Source organism: Anguilla rostrata, chromosome 12 (genome assembly GCF_018555375.3).
Source record: "Anguilla rostrata isolate EN2019 chromosome 12, ASM1855537v3, whole genome shotgun sequence".
Taxonomy (NCBI): domain Eukaryota; kingdom Metazoa; phylum Chordata; class Actinopteri; order Anguilliformes; family Anguillidae; genus Anguilla; species Anguilla rostrata.
This window is the reverse complement of record NC_057944.1, coordinates 22,686,884-22,702,401: the sequence shown is the minus strand read 5'-3', so window position 1 is coordinate 22,702,401 and position 15,518 is coordinate 22,686,884. Positions and strand designations below refer to the sequence as shown.

Genomic DNA, 15,518 nt, shown 5'->3' with positions numbered 1-15,518 from the left:
AGAAGAATTTGCGGGATTCGCTGTGGCTTGTGCAATTATGTATCTGGTGAATGATTGTTGCGTGATATTTTTGAAACAACTGCCTTGCAAAATGTTACCCTTGGTGTTTCTGGTTTTGCTAGCTAAACTGTTCGAGGATAAAGCTGACCTGGGTGTTAAATTAGCAATCAGAACAAAAAGAATAAAACAAAAACAAAGGAGATTTCATCAAAAAAGGGCATAAAGGCTGAAGGAACATATGAGGAAGCGTAATAAAATAATAACAACGCTAATCCATACTGCCGTATTCTTTTATTTAGTTTTCTCCGACTTGACATCTTTACACAGAAATCAGACCCGGCTCTGCTCCACCTATACCTCAGCTTTATTCCGATCATTAAACTTGATGGCAATGTAAATAACGGTATCGTTAAGGCCAGTTTGGGGTCTCGAAAGACCCACCTTGTCAAATCGTCAAGTGCAGTTTTAGAACGTATACAATCAGACGTCTTGGAATTTTGCAAGTTGCATCCAGTCTCGTTGCGAATCATTGATCTGAACTGGCCTTTCGTTAGCTACACTGCAACGTTGCTACAAGGTAGCATATTACATTCGAGAGACGGTTTGTGAGGTCGGTACCGGTCGGCAGCGTTAGCTAGCGTTTTTTATAATTGTTAGCTGACATTAGACTGTGTTATTTACATTAGCTAGCTAGCTAACGCAACGTTACCTGATATGAGAGATGGATACTGTGCGTAATGTTGTCTAAACTAATGTTGCCTTTCTTGACGTGGTCCAGTAGCTAGCGTTAGCCGTGCAAATAGCTATGTAATTTAGTAACGTTACATTGTCATCAAATGTAATACGAAATCTACATCAACAAATAATGACCTCTCATGTTACACAAAAACTTTTTAGGGTTCCATAACCCCCCCCCCCCCCGAGCCTGTTGCGTTAGCTCCGCCTACCCTCTCTGGTGGACCAACCACTCATGGGTGATGGAAAACACATCACTAACTATGCGCGCTTGTGATTTTTTCCTGGGAATGTCGCCACAGACACCCAGTTCTTTAATCATAAATTATTATAATAATAATAATATAAATTAATATAATAATACGCTTAATCACCATTGTTTTACCTAATATGGCGATAGATAGTGACTTAACAGACATTTATTTTAATGAAAATCTTCGAGATTATTACTTTAAAGACAAGTCCTCTCGGTCTAGGTCTCTTCATGCCCGAGGACTTTGCCAGAGGCTTCCATTTCCATTGTATGTCAGTGAACTTTGCAATGCAAAGTTCTGTTGCCATCCTTTGAAAGAGACAGGACCTGGTTGGCTAATATATTGCATGAGTACGACAAGGAATGTGTTACGAGGGCCAAGGATCTCGCTTTTAAACCCTACCCAGCATGGCCTGCTGCAGCCTGGACCCTCGCTTAGAGGGGAATTCATTATCCAGGCTTTTCCACCATAAATCCCTACACTCAAGAGTAGGCCTCTGATTGCTCGCTCAGAAGGATACAGTGTGCCTGCCGGGGCATGTGGTGTAGATATAGCTTGCTCTGGGACAAGCATCCTACAATACACAAACAAAATTAGTATTTAAGAACTGAAGTACACCCTATATAGTATCCCCTATATGCGTCTTCCAAGGGAGGAGGAACATTGCGTACCTGCTATTTTTATAGAGATAAAAAAACAGCTCTGCTTGCATTAGCTTGTGTGTGAGGTATGGTTGTAGCAGGCAGCTAAGTTACCAAGGAATCCATGATGGTTGGAAGTCCCATGCCACACTCAAAATAAAGTGACGGTTTGAACTCTTTTCTAAGGGGAGGGAGAAGACTGGAGTTTCCCATCCGCTCGGCAACAAGCATGGTCTAATTGGAAGCAGAGTTTTTTTCAGGGAATGGGCCAGCCTTCGAAGAACAACCCAACGCCCTCTGTTCCTCGAATGTCGAAAGTACAGATTTGTGCTAGTTTTATATTGGTTGCTACAAATATGAAAAGCATCAGATCCTTTTCCAGTAATTCACGTCTCCATTGATTTGTCTTTTATCTAAAGTGACATGCAAATTATCTGGCCTGTGCACGTAGATGGTTTCTCTGCCACAACCCGGTTAAGTATTTTTCTACTGTAAGTGCTAAAGTGGCCATTTTCTCATCTAGGGCTTATTGAGTTTTTTTTTTTTTGGAGTAAATATATAGTCCACCGCTTCCTGGTCCAGCAGAAAGAGCTTTTGGTGTAACCATTATTTCTGTCCTGTAATTGAACATGGCTCAGGATTGCAGGCCAAGTGTGACTAGAAATCACAGAGCTTAGTCTATCAGATCAGGAAGGAAGGCATGATGGGGGTTTTGCGGGCTTGTACACAGGTAAATCCTACTAATCAGACAGCCAGTCGCAGGTTTTTTTATATAGTCCCACGTCTGTATATTGGCCTTGACGACCAGCTGAGCGATTTCTTTTTGTAATAGAGCTGCAGTTGGGTGTCATTCCATGGCATCTCTTCAGTTTAAAGGAAGTAATGAGTGTATTAACACTTCAGCCTTCAGCCGTAACCTTGCATGTCACCTTGACTAATAACCTTGACGGCCGCAGAGACCTGTTCTGTAGAAACAGAAAAGTCCCATTTTGCCTCTTTTCATCTGACAGCCATACTACCTTTGACCCTTAAGGAATTGAAGAAGTCATGTCACTGTGATTTCTATCTACAGCAAAAACTTTATCTGTGTGGTGTATCATAGCATCTCTGGGAACGTGTCACAAAAGGGTACATCTTTGATCTCCAGTTACAGTCCCTATAGACAGTTATATATATCAGAGTGCACAAACTGACTCTAAAACGTGGAAGTTGAAAGGTTTTCATTTCTATTTCTTATTGCCCAGCCATTTGAAGACAGCCAAGGCTAATCTACCTCATGCTCAGGATAATGCTAAGTGTAAGAGTCATTGCTGGAGGCGTTCAAATTGAGCCGCTCATAATTTTTCTTTTCGCTCGGCATTGATGCACCAACTGCGGGTCGTGCCGCGGAAGCCTGGAGACTCGCAGACAGTTTAACGCAGCGTCTGTCTGTGAAAACACGGTGGGAGCGCGTTTATACAACAGATAATTGTGCGGAGATGGAGTGGAATGGGGATCCGTGGACGCAGGCTTAATTGGTATGCGCAAAGACGCTGTGCGCCACCAGAGCCCATCTGTTTAGGAGCAGCCCACGCCTCTCTCAGGGCTGCTGTAATCAGTGTAGCAGGCATGCACGGATCTTTTTTGGTCCGGGGGACAGAACACACCTACACTCATTAGGACAGAGCATGCTGTACAGAGATCTCCTCACCCTCGGCCCGGAGCAGCTGCTCCTCCTGACGTGCCTCAGGCCGTCAAGGTAACACACCGCAGCCATTGGAAACTCTGAAGGAAACTCTCATTCTTGTTTTTTTTGTTTTTTTGGGACCTGATTATACAGTGCCGACTTTGTCAGCGCTATGGCCTTTTGTCAGTATTTTGTTTTTTGATATGATATGCTGGGCACAACAAGGATCATGAAACAGCATGTAATATGGCAGTTACACATATCACGATGCACATGATGCATGCAAAATTCACGTCTGCAGATTCACTCTTGTCTAGAATGAAACCCCCACTGTAATTACAGTCAAGATTTGATTTTTTTAAAAACCCTTGCTACCATCAAACAGTTATTCTAACTTCATTTACTGTAGTGTTGTCATTTTTCTGACGTTAATTCCTAGTGCTCTGAATATCAGTAAGCAAGTAAGTATGTATCAGGACTTGAATTTTCTCATTTTTAGCACAAAGCCAAAGCAGGGACATCAAAATTTGTGTCTTCCCCAGAGCGCATCATGGCCATATAAATTATAAGGTACAGTAAGGCATAAATGGGCGAGCAGGTAGCTATTTTTAATAAGGCATTAAGGCTGCCGTGAAATTCGTCCACAGCAGGGCGCATGGCTCAGACTGCTGTGCGCGTGTGTGTTTTTTCGGCTTTAATGGGGCTTCATCTTGTTTAGAATTGTACTTTGCGAGAGCGTTCCTCGTAGGCTTTTAGTAGGCGGCGCTTGAGTGAGCCCGCACGCTGCGTAAGGACGGAATCAAACGGGAACAGCATCCAGCTTGGCCGGCAGCGAGCGTCGGGCGCCCAAAGATTCCGCAAGGCGGGCTGGAAGCCGGAGTCCGTGGAGAATTATGAAAACCCGGGAAGAAGCTGTCGCACAGAGAGAGGCCCCGGCAGTGCCTGACAGCCAGAATCAAAAAGGCTGCATTCCCACCCACTCCAAGGATTCAAGCGGCGACGGTGCCTGTTCCGGTCTGCCCTGTTCTATAGACGCCTCTGAGGACACCGCAGCCAGTGTGATCCACTGTTCTAAATTCAGCAAAATCAGGGTTCCACGAAGTCTGCGGCATTCTTCCGTTTAACCAGTTCACATCCATGAGGACCTGTGATCAAAGATACAGGAAACCCCTTCATGTGTGAAAGATGAGGATTCATGGGAAACCGTCCTTGGATTTGAGTCAAAAGGCCTTATCCTATAAGTATTAGGCTGACAGTAGGAGCACGTCTGTTGTGTGTTAGGAGATATAACTGTCAAATGACTGTCAGCACCCCCCCCCCCTTCCTGTGATGCCTGGCCTGGCATTTGGCTGGTGTTTTCGACAGCTTGTTACCAGGGTGAGGGGTGCCAGCCTGAACAAGAGCAAGCGTACCCGGGATGACAGCCCAGCGTGGCGCTGAATCCCTTTCCCGGGAATTCCCTGCTCTCGTTCCATTCAACACGGAGCCACCACTGCTGCAGCTGCTATGACCGCCGCTGATCGGAAAAGACGAGGGAGGCGGACACTGAACGCAGAGAGCTGACAAAGCGTGTCGGGCTGAGCTTGATCAAACCCCCCCCCCTCCCCAAAGCCCTGTCCACAGAGCGCGGGGGTCAGAGCTCGTCCACCCGCTCTCCACGCGAGCACCTCGGATGAGGTAATCCCCGGCCCCCCGTCTCTTTGTGTCAGAAGAGCCGCCATGCAGGGTCACTGGAGCGTGGAGTTCTAAGTGTGGCCTCCCCCTTATGTCAGCTCATCATATGACCACCCCTGACGAACGGCACCCAGCGTCGTTTGTCCTGCATGCAAAGTGTACACTCTTATTTCCCAAAGTCTGGCTCTTGGCGAAAGGTGCATTTCCTAGATCTCGGGGTGCGAGTGGCTGAAGGAATAATAATAAAGAAGTATCCCTGTTCACTTATGGGCCGTTTTTAAACGGAAATTGCCTTCCCCCGTCTTTCTAATTCCTCTGGATCTTGACTTTGTAGCATGGAGTCCCAGCAGGTAACCCTGGCCTGCCTCCAAATGCCATTGAGAGAGTGGCAGAGGGGGAGGGGAGGGATTTGACAAAACGGGGGCCCTGTCGGTGAATAGAGGCCGCGGTGATTGATGTACCCTGTGAGGCCCTCTTTTGAAAGGATGGAGGCAAAGGCATGATGTCATCCCAGCCCCAGCTCTGCCAGGGCCATTGAGGTTAGAGTGCCTCCTGTCCCTGGTCCTCCCTTGCTCTCTCTCGCTTTCTCTCTCTCTCTCTCTCTCTCTCTCTTTCTTTCTCTCTGTCTCCCTCTGTCCTTTCACTGGGCCTTTTATAAATAAACAAATAAATAGATGGAGAAAGGAGAGCGGGGGGAGGAAATGTCCAGCTATGGGGTCATCTATTAATTCTGCTGGCCGAACAACATCTGTGTGGAGCCACTCACAGGAAAAAAAACATGGAAAAAAACAACTTGTTGTCTCAGTGTGAATGAGTGACTTATTCTCCTCTCATTCTGGCGTTGAGGGTCTGGGTCTTTGTTTGGAGGAGTGACTCAGATAGGGCAGTCGTGCTCAGGGCCGGGTACACCGAGTCAGCACCAGGCCTTCTGATGTCACGAACTTTGAGAAGTTTCTGCATTTATTCATAACTGAAAGGGAGTTTCTGCCCCTTGTGTGTATGCGTGTGTGTGTGTATGTCCTGTGACTATTATTACCAATGTAATTGTATCATATTATTGTGTGTTTTGGTTAGGGAAATGTTATGTAGAAAATTCCCCAGGATCCATGCTTTATCTGCATCCATGCAGATAAAGCATTTCAGATATGTATTTGACCTTATCTGGTGTGTGGATGTTTGGATTTGTCATTTGTGAGGTTTGATTTTTGTTGGCAAACATTCTCCTTTAGGGAATAATGAAATTGGAATGTATCCTATTAATGTCCCGCATTGCAATGAGAGAGACAGAAGGTCTTTTTCACTGTATTGAAACAAATTGTGCATGCATGTTTGTGTGTGTGTATGTGTGTGTGTGTGTGTGTGTGTGCGTGCGCGCTTGCCTATGAGTGTTTCTGAGTATGTCCTGTTCCTGAGTTATTAGAGTCAAATCAGACTGACCAATGTCACTGGCTGTGTGTTTATTAAAAGAAATTGCAAGTTATATATATATATATACATATATATATTTGTTTACCATATTTAAAACTTTACATTAGGATATGAATAAGTTGCAGGTAAGTTCCATTTGCAGCCAGGATTCCTGTCCTCAGCATTATGGGTGCTGTGCTTCAGCCCAGAGCCTTTGTGCGTCCAGCCATCACATTGACTGCGCTGGTAATTATTTCCCCACTCTGCAAGGCAGCGAGGTCCTGAAGCACAGTGCCACAGGGGTTAATAATGCCAGCACACAGTATACACAGGGAAACAGAGTGGTGTGACTCACTCGCTGACCCTGCCTCTTTCTCTCCTCTTTCACTTTTCTCTCTCTCTTTTCCCTCGCTCCCATTCTCTCTCCGTCCCCCTCTCTGCTTTCACTCCGAGCCGTTAGCCAGACAGCGTCCTACTCTCTTTCGCTGGTGATTACTTTGTTACCTCTCTTCCTGCGGAGATAATTGCAATCGCTTCTCTGAGGTCGCTGCATGCGACAGCAGCCGCGCGTTGTTTAGCTGGTGCGCCCGGTCAGTCACCAACTCCACAGCCATTAAAGAGATGTGTTTATCCACTGATTAACAGCAGATGAGGTTTTCTTTTTTGGAGTTGTTATCTATTTTTTTCAAGCCAGCACTGACCCAGTTAATGGGCTTTGAGGGGAATATTGAGAGTATTTGTTAGGTTTTGTATTGTTTGCGAATATCCATTACCAGAATGAATTATGAATAATTGTCTGATGTTATGTTTTTTAAATTTTTTGCCATAATAAAGTACCAAACCGGTAGGGTTTTCATTTGGAGCAGTTAAGATGGAAATGCACACAGTGGAATAGGGGTGGTTTCACAAGTTAGTCCCATAAAAAGTGGTATAGAATAACAAGGCTTTTTCAGGAAACAATTGTCCACAATGGACATTTTTAAATTCAGATGAATAGATAGTTCAGCAAATAAAAAAAGATAGTATTGACTGTCCCGTCATGGTTGAGTTCAGGTGTGCATCCACATCACTGCAGATGGGGGAAAGGGCCTTTCAGCAGACGGTGTGGACGGGCGACAGGAGGGGGGGAAATCAGCAGATATTTTTAGGTTTCCGAGCGCCTTGGTTTTGGTGGGCTCACTGAGCGTGGTCCTGCTAGCAGCTGTGCTCTGTGCCACCCTGCCAGCCTCCACTGCCTGCATCAGTGTGCAGCTCTCCCAGGAATCGGCTGGGGGAATGTCAGGACATGCATTGATTGTTGCGGCCGCTGCGGTTTGTTTTCAAGCGCATGTGGCCGGTAATGCGGCGTTGGGGAATGCATGATCCGGCAGCTACCTCTCAAACGGGGCGACAGCCTAATTACCGCTGATCCTAACGCAACCAAAATACAGGGCTTATGTTCTCAAGACGTCTCTTTTACTCCACTCTTTTCTGTTCATTTTCCCCACTTTCCAGCTTATTTCTTAGGCGAAAGAGGTCACAATTAAGTGCTTTCACATTCCAGAGGTAATCAGTTGCTGTGAACTTCGTGCCTTGTCGAGTGTCTCTCCTTCCCTCCATCATGGTGCAAATGTAGGTTATCAGAAAGGCCTCTCTCAAGTCCAATAATATATGCGGCGAACTGAGCCAGCAGCATTATAGAATGTCAGGGACTTCCTGTCTTCCCCAAGATGTTCCTGTCGGGAATGTTAACGCGAGTGTCCCCTCTTTAATTGGTACCCGGTACAAATGAAGGTCTTACATTAGTGCTCTCGTGGAACTGCACTGCGCTGGCCAAGAAGATGTCTCCGAGCAATCCACCCCCCCACCATCTGTGCCAGAGAAATCCGGGGTTGGCCGGGCCAGGAGCTGCCAATCAATGGTGGTCCTGGAGCCTGCTGCCAGCTTCTCTAGGTCTCCTGGTTACACTTTAATTATCCTGCCCGCATCACTCTCTCACTTTCCAGTCGCCCCAGTGCCGCAGAGCACCTCCCAGCAGCCCACTCCACTGGGCCGTACCCACCCCCAGCCCTTTACCACTAGCTGTACCTTGGAGGAGGCGAGGGCGAGAGATGCCTGCAGATTCACCCAGAGGTCTTAGCTGATCGTTAGTGGAAATGATTGCTCCGAGACAGGGCTTTCTGAACAGAAAAACCCCTTGAATCCAAATTGAATATAAAAAAGAAATAACAGAAATGTAGGGTACCCATTATATCCCTAAGGGTTCTGCAGCATAGATTTCTTAGCCTCCCGCCTATCCCAGCATGCAGTGCCATTGCGGCTGAGAAACTGTTTTCATGTGTTGCTGCTGCCCTTACACAGCAATGTGAAAGCTGGGTGTGGGCTCAGTTATCGATCTTTTAGCTCTTGCTGCTACATTGTGGTCAAAGCTGGTCATTTGTACAGATTCTTATTGGTAAAATCAGCCCATTTAACACTGTTCGGACTTGGAAGGTGTGCCAGTTCTTGAGTCAAGATTCAGAAACACATTTGTTTCACAAGATTCGATAACACAATCAGGACTGTGTTATTGTTTTGGCTTAACGTCTGCGTGTGATAATTTGTTAAATAGCTGAAAAAACATACCACACATTACAGCAATTCTGGGTGACTAATTTTAAATACAGCCTTATCTCAGGCAACGCACCTTCTTTTTGTTCCAGCTCACTTTAATGTTGTGGCAGAGGCACAGCTCAAAAAAATGCTAATTCAAAGCCCTTGTCATTGCTGAACGTGTCTTTCTTTGTTCACTGCTCTAGACACCACTGCCGTTGCAAACTGAAGAATCTGTTGAGATGAAATGAAACATTTTACGAATATTCATGCAAACAAAATATTCTGCACAAACAAGAGGAAGGAAATAAAGAGAAAGTCCTGGTAATATTTATGGCCAGCGTCCATCAATTACTTGATTTCATATAGATGCATTTTGCTAGTGTATGGGTTATCTGAAAACCATTTGGGGAATTGTATGTGTTTTTGCAGTAAGTTATGCGCACGGTCACACAGTGTGCTACATTTGTGGTGTGCTGGCTGAAAAAGCCTGGGAACCTCTGTTTTCACTTAATATGAAAGTATCACATTTTTTTTAACATGATCCACATTTTGTGTTTTATGCCTGACCCCCCAGAAGCAGCCTGGAATGTGGATTTTTTTCATCAAGCTAGCTAAAACTGAGAGTTGTACTCTGGGTGATAAACATTTTGCTTGTTTTTCTGTTGACATATTAAAGTCAAAATACCATATCCTTTTGAAGTTATTTTCAGCATGAAATAGCCATATGGTTTCTGGCTGTATGTGATGTTGCACTATGTATATTATGCGTGTATGGCCTGCCTGTTACCAAGGCAACAGAGCAAGGAAAATGAGGGTATTTGTGTGTGCATGTATGTATATATATATATGTGCGTTACCACAACAGCAGCCCAATGCTGTAAACATCTAAAAGTACCATATCCACTGGACCATAAAACCCCTACATAATATGTTGAAGTATTCCATAAATGTTCAGCGGATGTATACTGCCCTTATAGATCTGGGTGATGCCATTTGAAATGTAATGTGCAAGGATTCCCATCTCTTTAAATTTAAAACAAAATCTCAATTTGCATTGAGATACGGCTGGTTCCAAATCATGATGAAAACTGACCTAGAAAGTGCTAATGTAATGAGAACCAAAGAGGATAATGTGTAGAGTGTTAGGGAGAAGGATATGGGAGGGAGTAGAGTGAGAGGGAGACAGAGAAGGAGGATCAAGAGAGAAAGATGAGAGATGGAAGAAGAGAGCAGAGAGAGAGAGGGAGGTGAGACTGGGGGAAGGGTGTTCTTGTGTCTATGTGTGCGAGTGTGGGTGGATTCTAATTAGGTGCTAGCAGGAGTACTAGAGGCAAATTACACAGTGTTCTGAAGAGACACAGAAAGCAGAGCTGGAAAACAAGAGTAACTGAGTCAGTATCTGTAATACAGAGGACTTTTACATGCTTTTCCACAGCATGTGCCTATTTATTTTATTGTGTATGTGATTCATAAATAAAGCACTAAAAAAGGCACACTAGCCTTGCCAACTGCCGTCACATCATGTGCATCAGCTTTGACTAATCCAGCTGTTCTCTCACTCACAGAAAAATTGATAAACATCCAGAGCAAATGGTTTATTTTCTTTTTTCATTTTTCTGACATCTAAGTCAGCTAATACACAATAGGGGCATTGTCTTCAAGGAGAGATGTCCAAAAGGCAGTGTTTGACATAGGTGGGAGTTCTGTGTGCAGTGAAAAAGTGAAAAGGAGGGTCTGACCTTCAGTAATATAAGGTCAAAGGTCACACTTTGGTAAGGCTCCCTACTGTAATGTTGCAGCTAGCAGCTTCCCTGAATCAGTCCATTATAGGCCTAGTTAGGAGAGTTTTGAGTTCTTTCCCAAACCAATGCAGTTTTGCCAGGTGGTCACAGTGGAATGTTGCGGTCTGTGCAGCGCATTTGAGTGGCCTAACCCTGACCTCCCGTGACTGAGTTGTGGACCGACAAACTTGCTCTTCTCCAGCAGGGAGCACAGAATTCGGTATCTTATAAATGAATGCTAGAAAATGGATAGCTAGATGATTGTTAGTCTGTGAAAGCATGTCATTACATACTTCTACCATTGCATTTATGCAAACATTAACTCTGGTTAATGAAGATGCAGGTGTGTCATGATGAAACTGGTCTTTCTGGGAATTGGTGAACAATATACACTTTGAAGAAAAGTGATAGCCTTGTCCTGTATAAAATCGCTCCTTTTTTGGTTTATCTCATATGTATACCTTAAGCAGTGTGTCTCCATGTCTTTTAGCCTTATCAGTCATGATCCATCTCAACGTCCTTGAACACGTGGGCCGTGTGTCTTATCTCAGGTTGTGAATGCATGCTGGGTAATGTGCAAATCGAACAGACGAGCTGTCAGAGGCTCCTTTTTAAACTGCAGGCTTCGCTCAGAGGTAAGTCAGACCGCCACCACACGCTGAAGTATGACTTATCGATCAGTGCTCTTAGAAGGAGGGAAGAAGCAGCCAAACCCGTTTCTAATGGGCATTGCAGCGACAGTCAAAGCGCATAATTGGCTTGCTATTATGGAAATAATGTAGCCGCAGAAATAACATAAATGTAACAACCATGAGGCGACGTTCTCATAATTACTCTTATTACCTCTGACGCTTCCCACAGAGAAGCAGAACTGGGGAGCTGTGGTCGGAATTCTCCCGTCCCGTGGCTTGACGATGCTGGCAGGGAGGCTGACAAAGAATTTATGCGGCGCGGTATTGACCACGCTGCATCCGCGCTACAGGCGGGAACCTTCACAGAACGCTGGATATCCCCCACAGGAACGTCTTGAGGCATGCTCTGTGGGCAGCAAGAGCCTCCCCCGATTCAGATCGCTGGGCCTTCACAATATCTTTTTTTTTGTTTTATCTCAACTGTGAGGGTTTTCAAAACGCTTGATAGCATTGTCAGGATTTGTCCTGGGTCCATAAACTGGGTATTGATTTCTCAAATGTGAGGAAGAAGAAAATGTGAATGGTACTGTATGAGCGGGTCAGTGACATGACCTGTGCATTATGCCTGAGATCCCCCCAAAGGTCCCTGTCAAACTGTGTTCAAGGCTAGAACCTCTTGTAGTCTTTTGCACACCAGTATCTGCTCCTACCACTCCCTTTTATTATTATTATTACTGTTTTCCACTAATTCCATTTGGAGTGCAATAAGGAAACTATTTTTTCCTGTAGTCTCCACATGTGAGATTTATCACTTTAATACAGCATGTTGGACATCTGAGGATAAAAGCATGACAATTTTACCAGAAAATGATTGAAAGGGCCAATAGTTACAAAACAATAAAGATTTCTAATAGAAATAGTTGCGGAGGTGATTTTTTTTTGTTTTTGTTACAGCTGTTTCCTGATGGAGTTGATCCCAGTCTGTGCATAGACAGACTGGGGGGGGATTGCCCTTGATTGGTATTCAGAATGGGTTGAGCAGCAGCCCGACTCGGACACAGCTGTCCCCTCTTACCTCGCCTCCGCATTACGCCAGGCTATTGTTCAGGAGCGGCTGATGGTCATATACACTGTTTGTGTGTATATAGCACATAGCCTATGTGTACGGCCATACTCCTAACGGGGATCCTTTGAGTGTTTGAGTTGGAAAGCAGATGGCCTTATTCTTTGGTAAAAGATACATGTGTGGTTTGCAGCAGGAGGAGGTGGGGGCGTGGGGGTTGGGGATGTACAAGCGTGTTTTGTGAGATTGGCCATTTCCTCCTGATTGCCTGGGTTTGGCCATCCTGGTGGCACAGGAGGAGGGACCGCATGGAGCTCAGTGGATGGCCATTAGTTATGACCTTGTGTGCAGTAATTGGCTGCTTTGTTCCTCTAAAGTGGTCCTCTCTGCAGTGTCTGAACGTTCACTTTTTTATCTGCTCTGTACAGTCACTGCTGTGAAACAGGGATAATTATTTTTGCTTAATAGAAGTGATGTAGTGCAGGGATCTCGCTGTGTGTATAGTTCTTGTGTCTCCATTTAGTTGCTGGGTCACCTGGGTCAGGCTCACTGCGTTGCTGCAATTTTAATCACATTAAGTGACAAAGCGATTAAAGTGGCAAACCACGGTTTGTGTAATTAGTTTACAGATATTTTTCATGTTGCATTCAGAGGCAGGGATTTACCTAATGAAAGTACCGTCTCATCTCAAGTTTCAGTTATGCATTGGGCTGTGCAGTATTTTCACTCATCCTACTATCTCTAGAGCCCCAGCACAGAATATCCCAGCAACAGTATCTTGCACATTTAGATGTTATGGTGGTTGAAACGATTGGCCTTTGCATGAAAACTGACTGGCTTTTTGCTGCATGTAAAGTAAATGTATTCGGATGCATCTCTGTCAGTTTGTTGATAGTTCTCTCACGTCATTTATATCTGTTTTCCAGGTCTCATAACCACAACTTCAAGGAAACTGGATCGTGAGCAGCAAGCTGAGCATGTATTAGAGGTAAGGGGATTGCTCGTGACTTCCCCCGCCTATGCAGCGCAGCACACACACGGTTTTCTTAATTTTTTATTTATTTATTTTTTTGCTAATCTTATTTCCTTTGTCTTTCAGTTTTGGTGTGATTGGCCACGAGGTTGCACAGAGCACATTCTGTCACCTATAATAGTTAGTCAGGTGCAATGCATGTTGTCTTCAACCTTAGCAAATAAGATTTGTGCAGATTTTATTGTGGAGGTTGTTTTGAATTTCTCCTTCTCCTTTGCTTCTTCTCTTCCGGTTGTGCTTATGTTATGTTACACTAAATATATATTCATATATATGTACATATTGACTATATTTGCCCCCTTTTACCCACAATAACACACACAATGAGTTTTACTTCAAAAATAATCTTAGACATACATTACCCAAAATAGCCTATAAGCCTCTGGCTGTAATTACTGCTAAACAAACTCTTGGAAGTCTATCCAGTCGTTTTGCAAAGTGGGAGGCGGAGGAGTGGGAGGGAGGGAGGGAGAGAGGTGTATATATGTGTGTGTGTGTGTATACATTGGAACACACATGGAGTACATGTACAAACCCTGCCAATACCGCATGTGCAAAGAATTAAGTTGACTTGACCCTGATCCTGGAGTTTTCGCCATTAAGCTAGAGCACTTATTTTGCCCCTCAGAAAAAACCATGTACCAGAGAATTAGCACTTAGCAGCTGTGCCTCCACTGCTGGTCAGAAGCTCTGTTACATTCTGTAATGAAGATGAATTGCAATTTGTCATCAGCCTACATCACTGGAATGGTTGCTACTTGGCTTAAATGATCTATTTTCTTGAAAAAGGATGGCTTTGTGCCTCTCTCCCTTTGCATATGTTCACGCCTAACCCAAAGAATTGTGGTTAGTGCTGAAATGAGACAGGGTGCTTACTCCATGAGTGACACCCAGATCCCGGTTCAGAATTAGGTGGCAGCATTGTCGTAATAGACTCTTTTAGTAGAACAGAGGCAGAGAATGAAGATTGTGAATCTGGCCTATTATCTCCTGATGGAAGGACTGCAATTCACTCTCACCTTAAATTGCAGTAAATTGTGTTCCTAGTTAGCTCCTCATAGATGTTATTTCCGTAAGAAGCAGATTGCATTTGCAATAAGAGTTTGTGTGTGTGTGTTTGCATGTGTGTGTGTGTCTGTATGCGTGTGCATGTGTGCGCATGCTATGGAAAGCCATCAATGACAAAATGTGTTAAAAAAAATAAGTCTCATCTCATCAATACATCTCTTAATTTTTACCTGTTAACACAGCAGAAATTGGTGTTTTAACACACCATTATTGCTAGTCTTAACACGTTTAAAAAAACCTTAACCAATAGCAATGCACAAATTCTGCGTAGATGTCCATATTGCATCAGGGCACGTGTCACCTCTACGGCACTTCGTTTGCGTGTTTATGCATTCTGTTATATTCGTGAGATTGTGATGTACCCCTTAACGTAACCTTCCTGAATGTGCTAAAGCATTCTGTTATATTCATGACACTGTGATGTGCCCCTTAGCATAAGCTATTCTTGGCTTTCCATACATCTTAATCACTTTAACATGTCAGATTTTAGTCATAAAATGAATGTCTCAACACGTCAAATTTTAATTGATGCGTTGCCACGTTCATTCTATTTGTCTAAAGATGTGCAGTTTTCCCCTGTTTAAATAGCACTTTTTTCCATGTAAACAGTTCAAAATATCCATGGTTAGATGTATTTTTTGTTGTTTTTGGCACTGTTGGCTTTCCAGTGTGCACACATACATATGTTTGTGTGTGCATCAGAGGTGACATCGCATATCTATAAGTGGTGTGGCAAAACCACCACACACATGCTCAAAATGTGATTTCTTTTAAAACTGATATTTAACTTACTAGACTGCTGGAAAGTGCACTAAATAAAATAGCCACTACTACTGATTCTTGGACTTGCTTCATAATTTGTCAGGTGAAAAATTTTAACAAACATTAACAGCTCATTATACGTCCAGTGATTTCCTGTTATTGTAATCAAAATGTAATTAATTGACCAGATTTTAGGATCAAATTATTATTTTAACAGTTTATGATGAG

The 15,518-nt window shown here is 44.0% G+C and overlaps 1 protein-coding gene across 7 annotated transcripts in view; it reads left to right on the top strand.

Annotated features, from left to right (window-relative positions):
- Nucleotides 1-15,518, top strand: part of fat3a (FAT atypical cadherin 3a) — a 203,289-nt gene that overhangs the window by 115,528 nt on the left and 72,243 nt on the right. For all 7 annotated transcript variants that reach the window (XM_064303695.1, XM_064303702.1, XM_064303700.1 and 4 more), the window contains exon 4: nucleotides 13,354-13,415. In XM_064303695.1, the coding sequence (XP_064159765.1) occupies nucleotides 13,354-13,415 (62 nt within the window). The remainder of the gene's footprint in view (nucleotides 1-13,353; nucleotides 13,416-15,518) is intronic.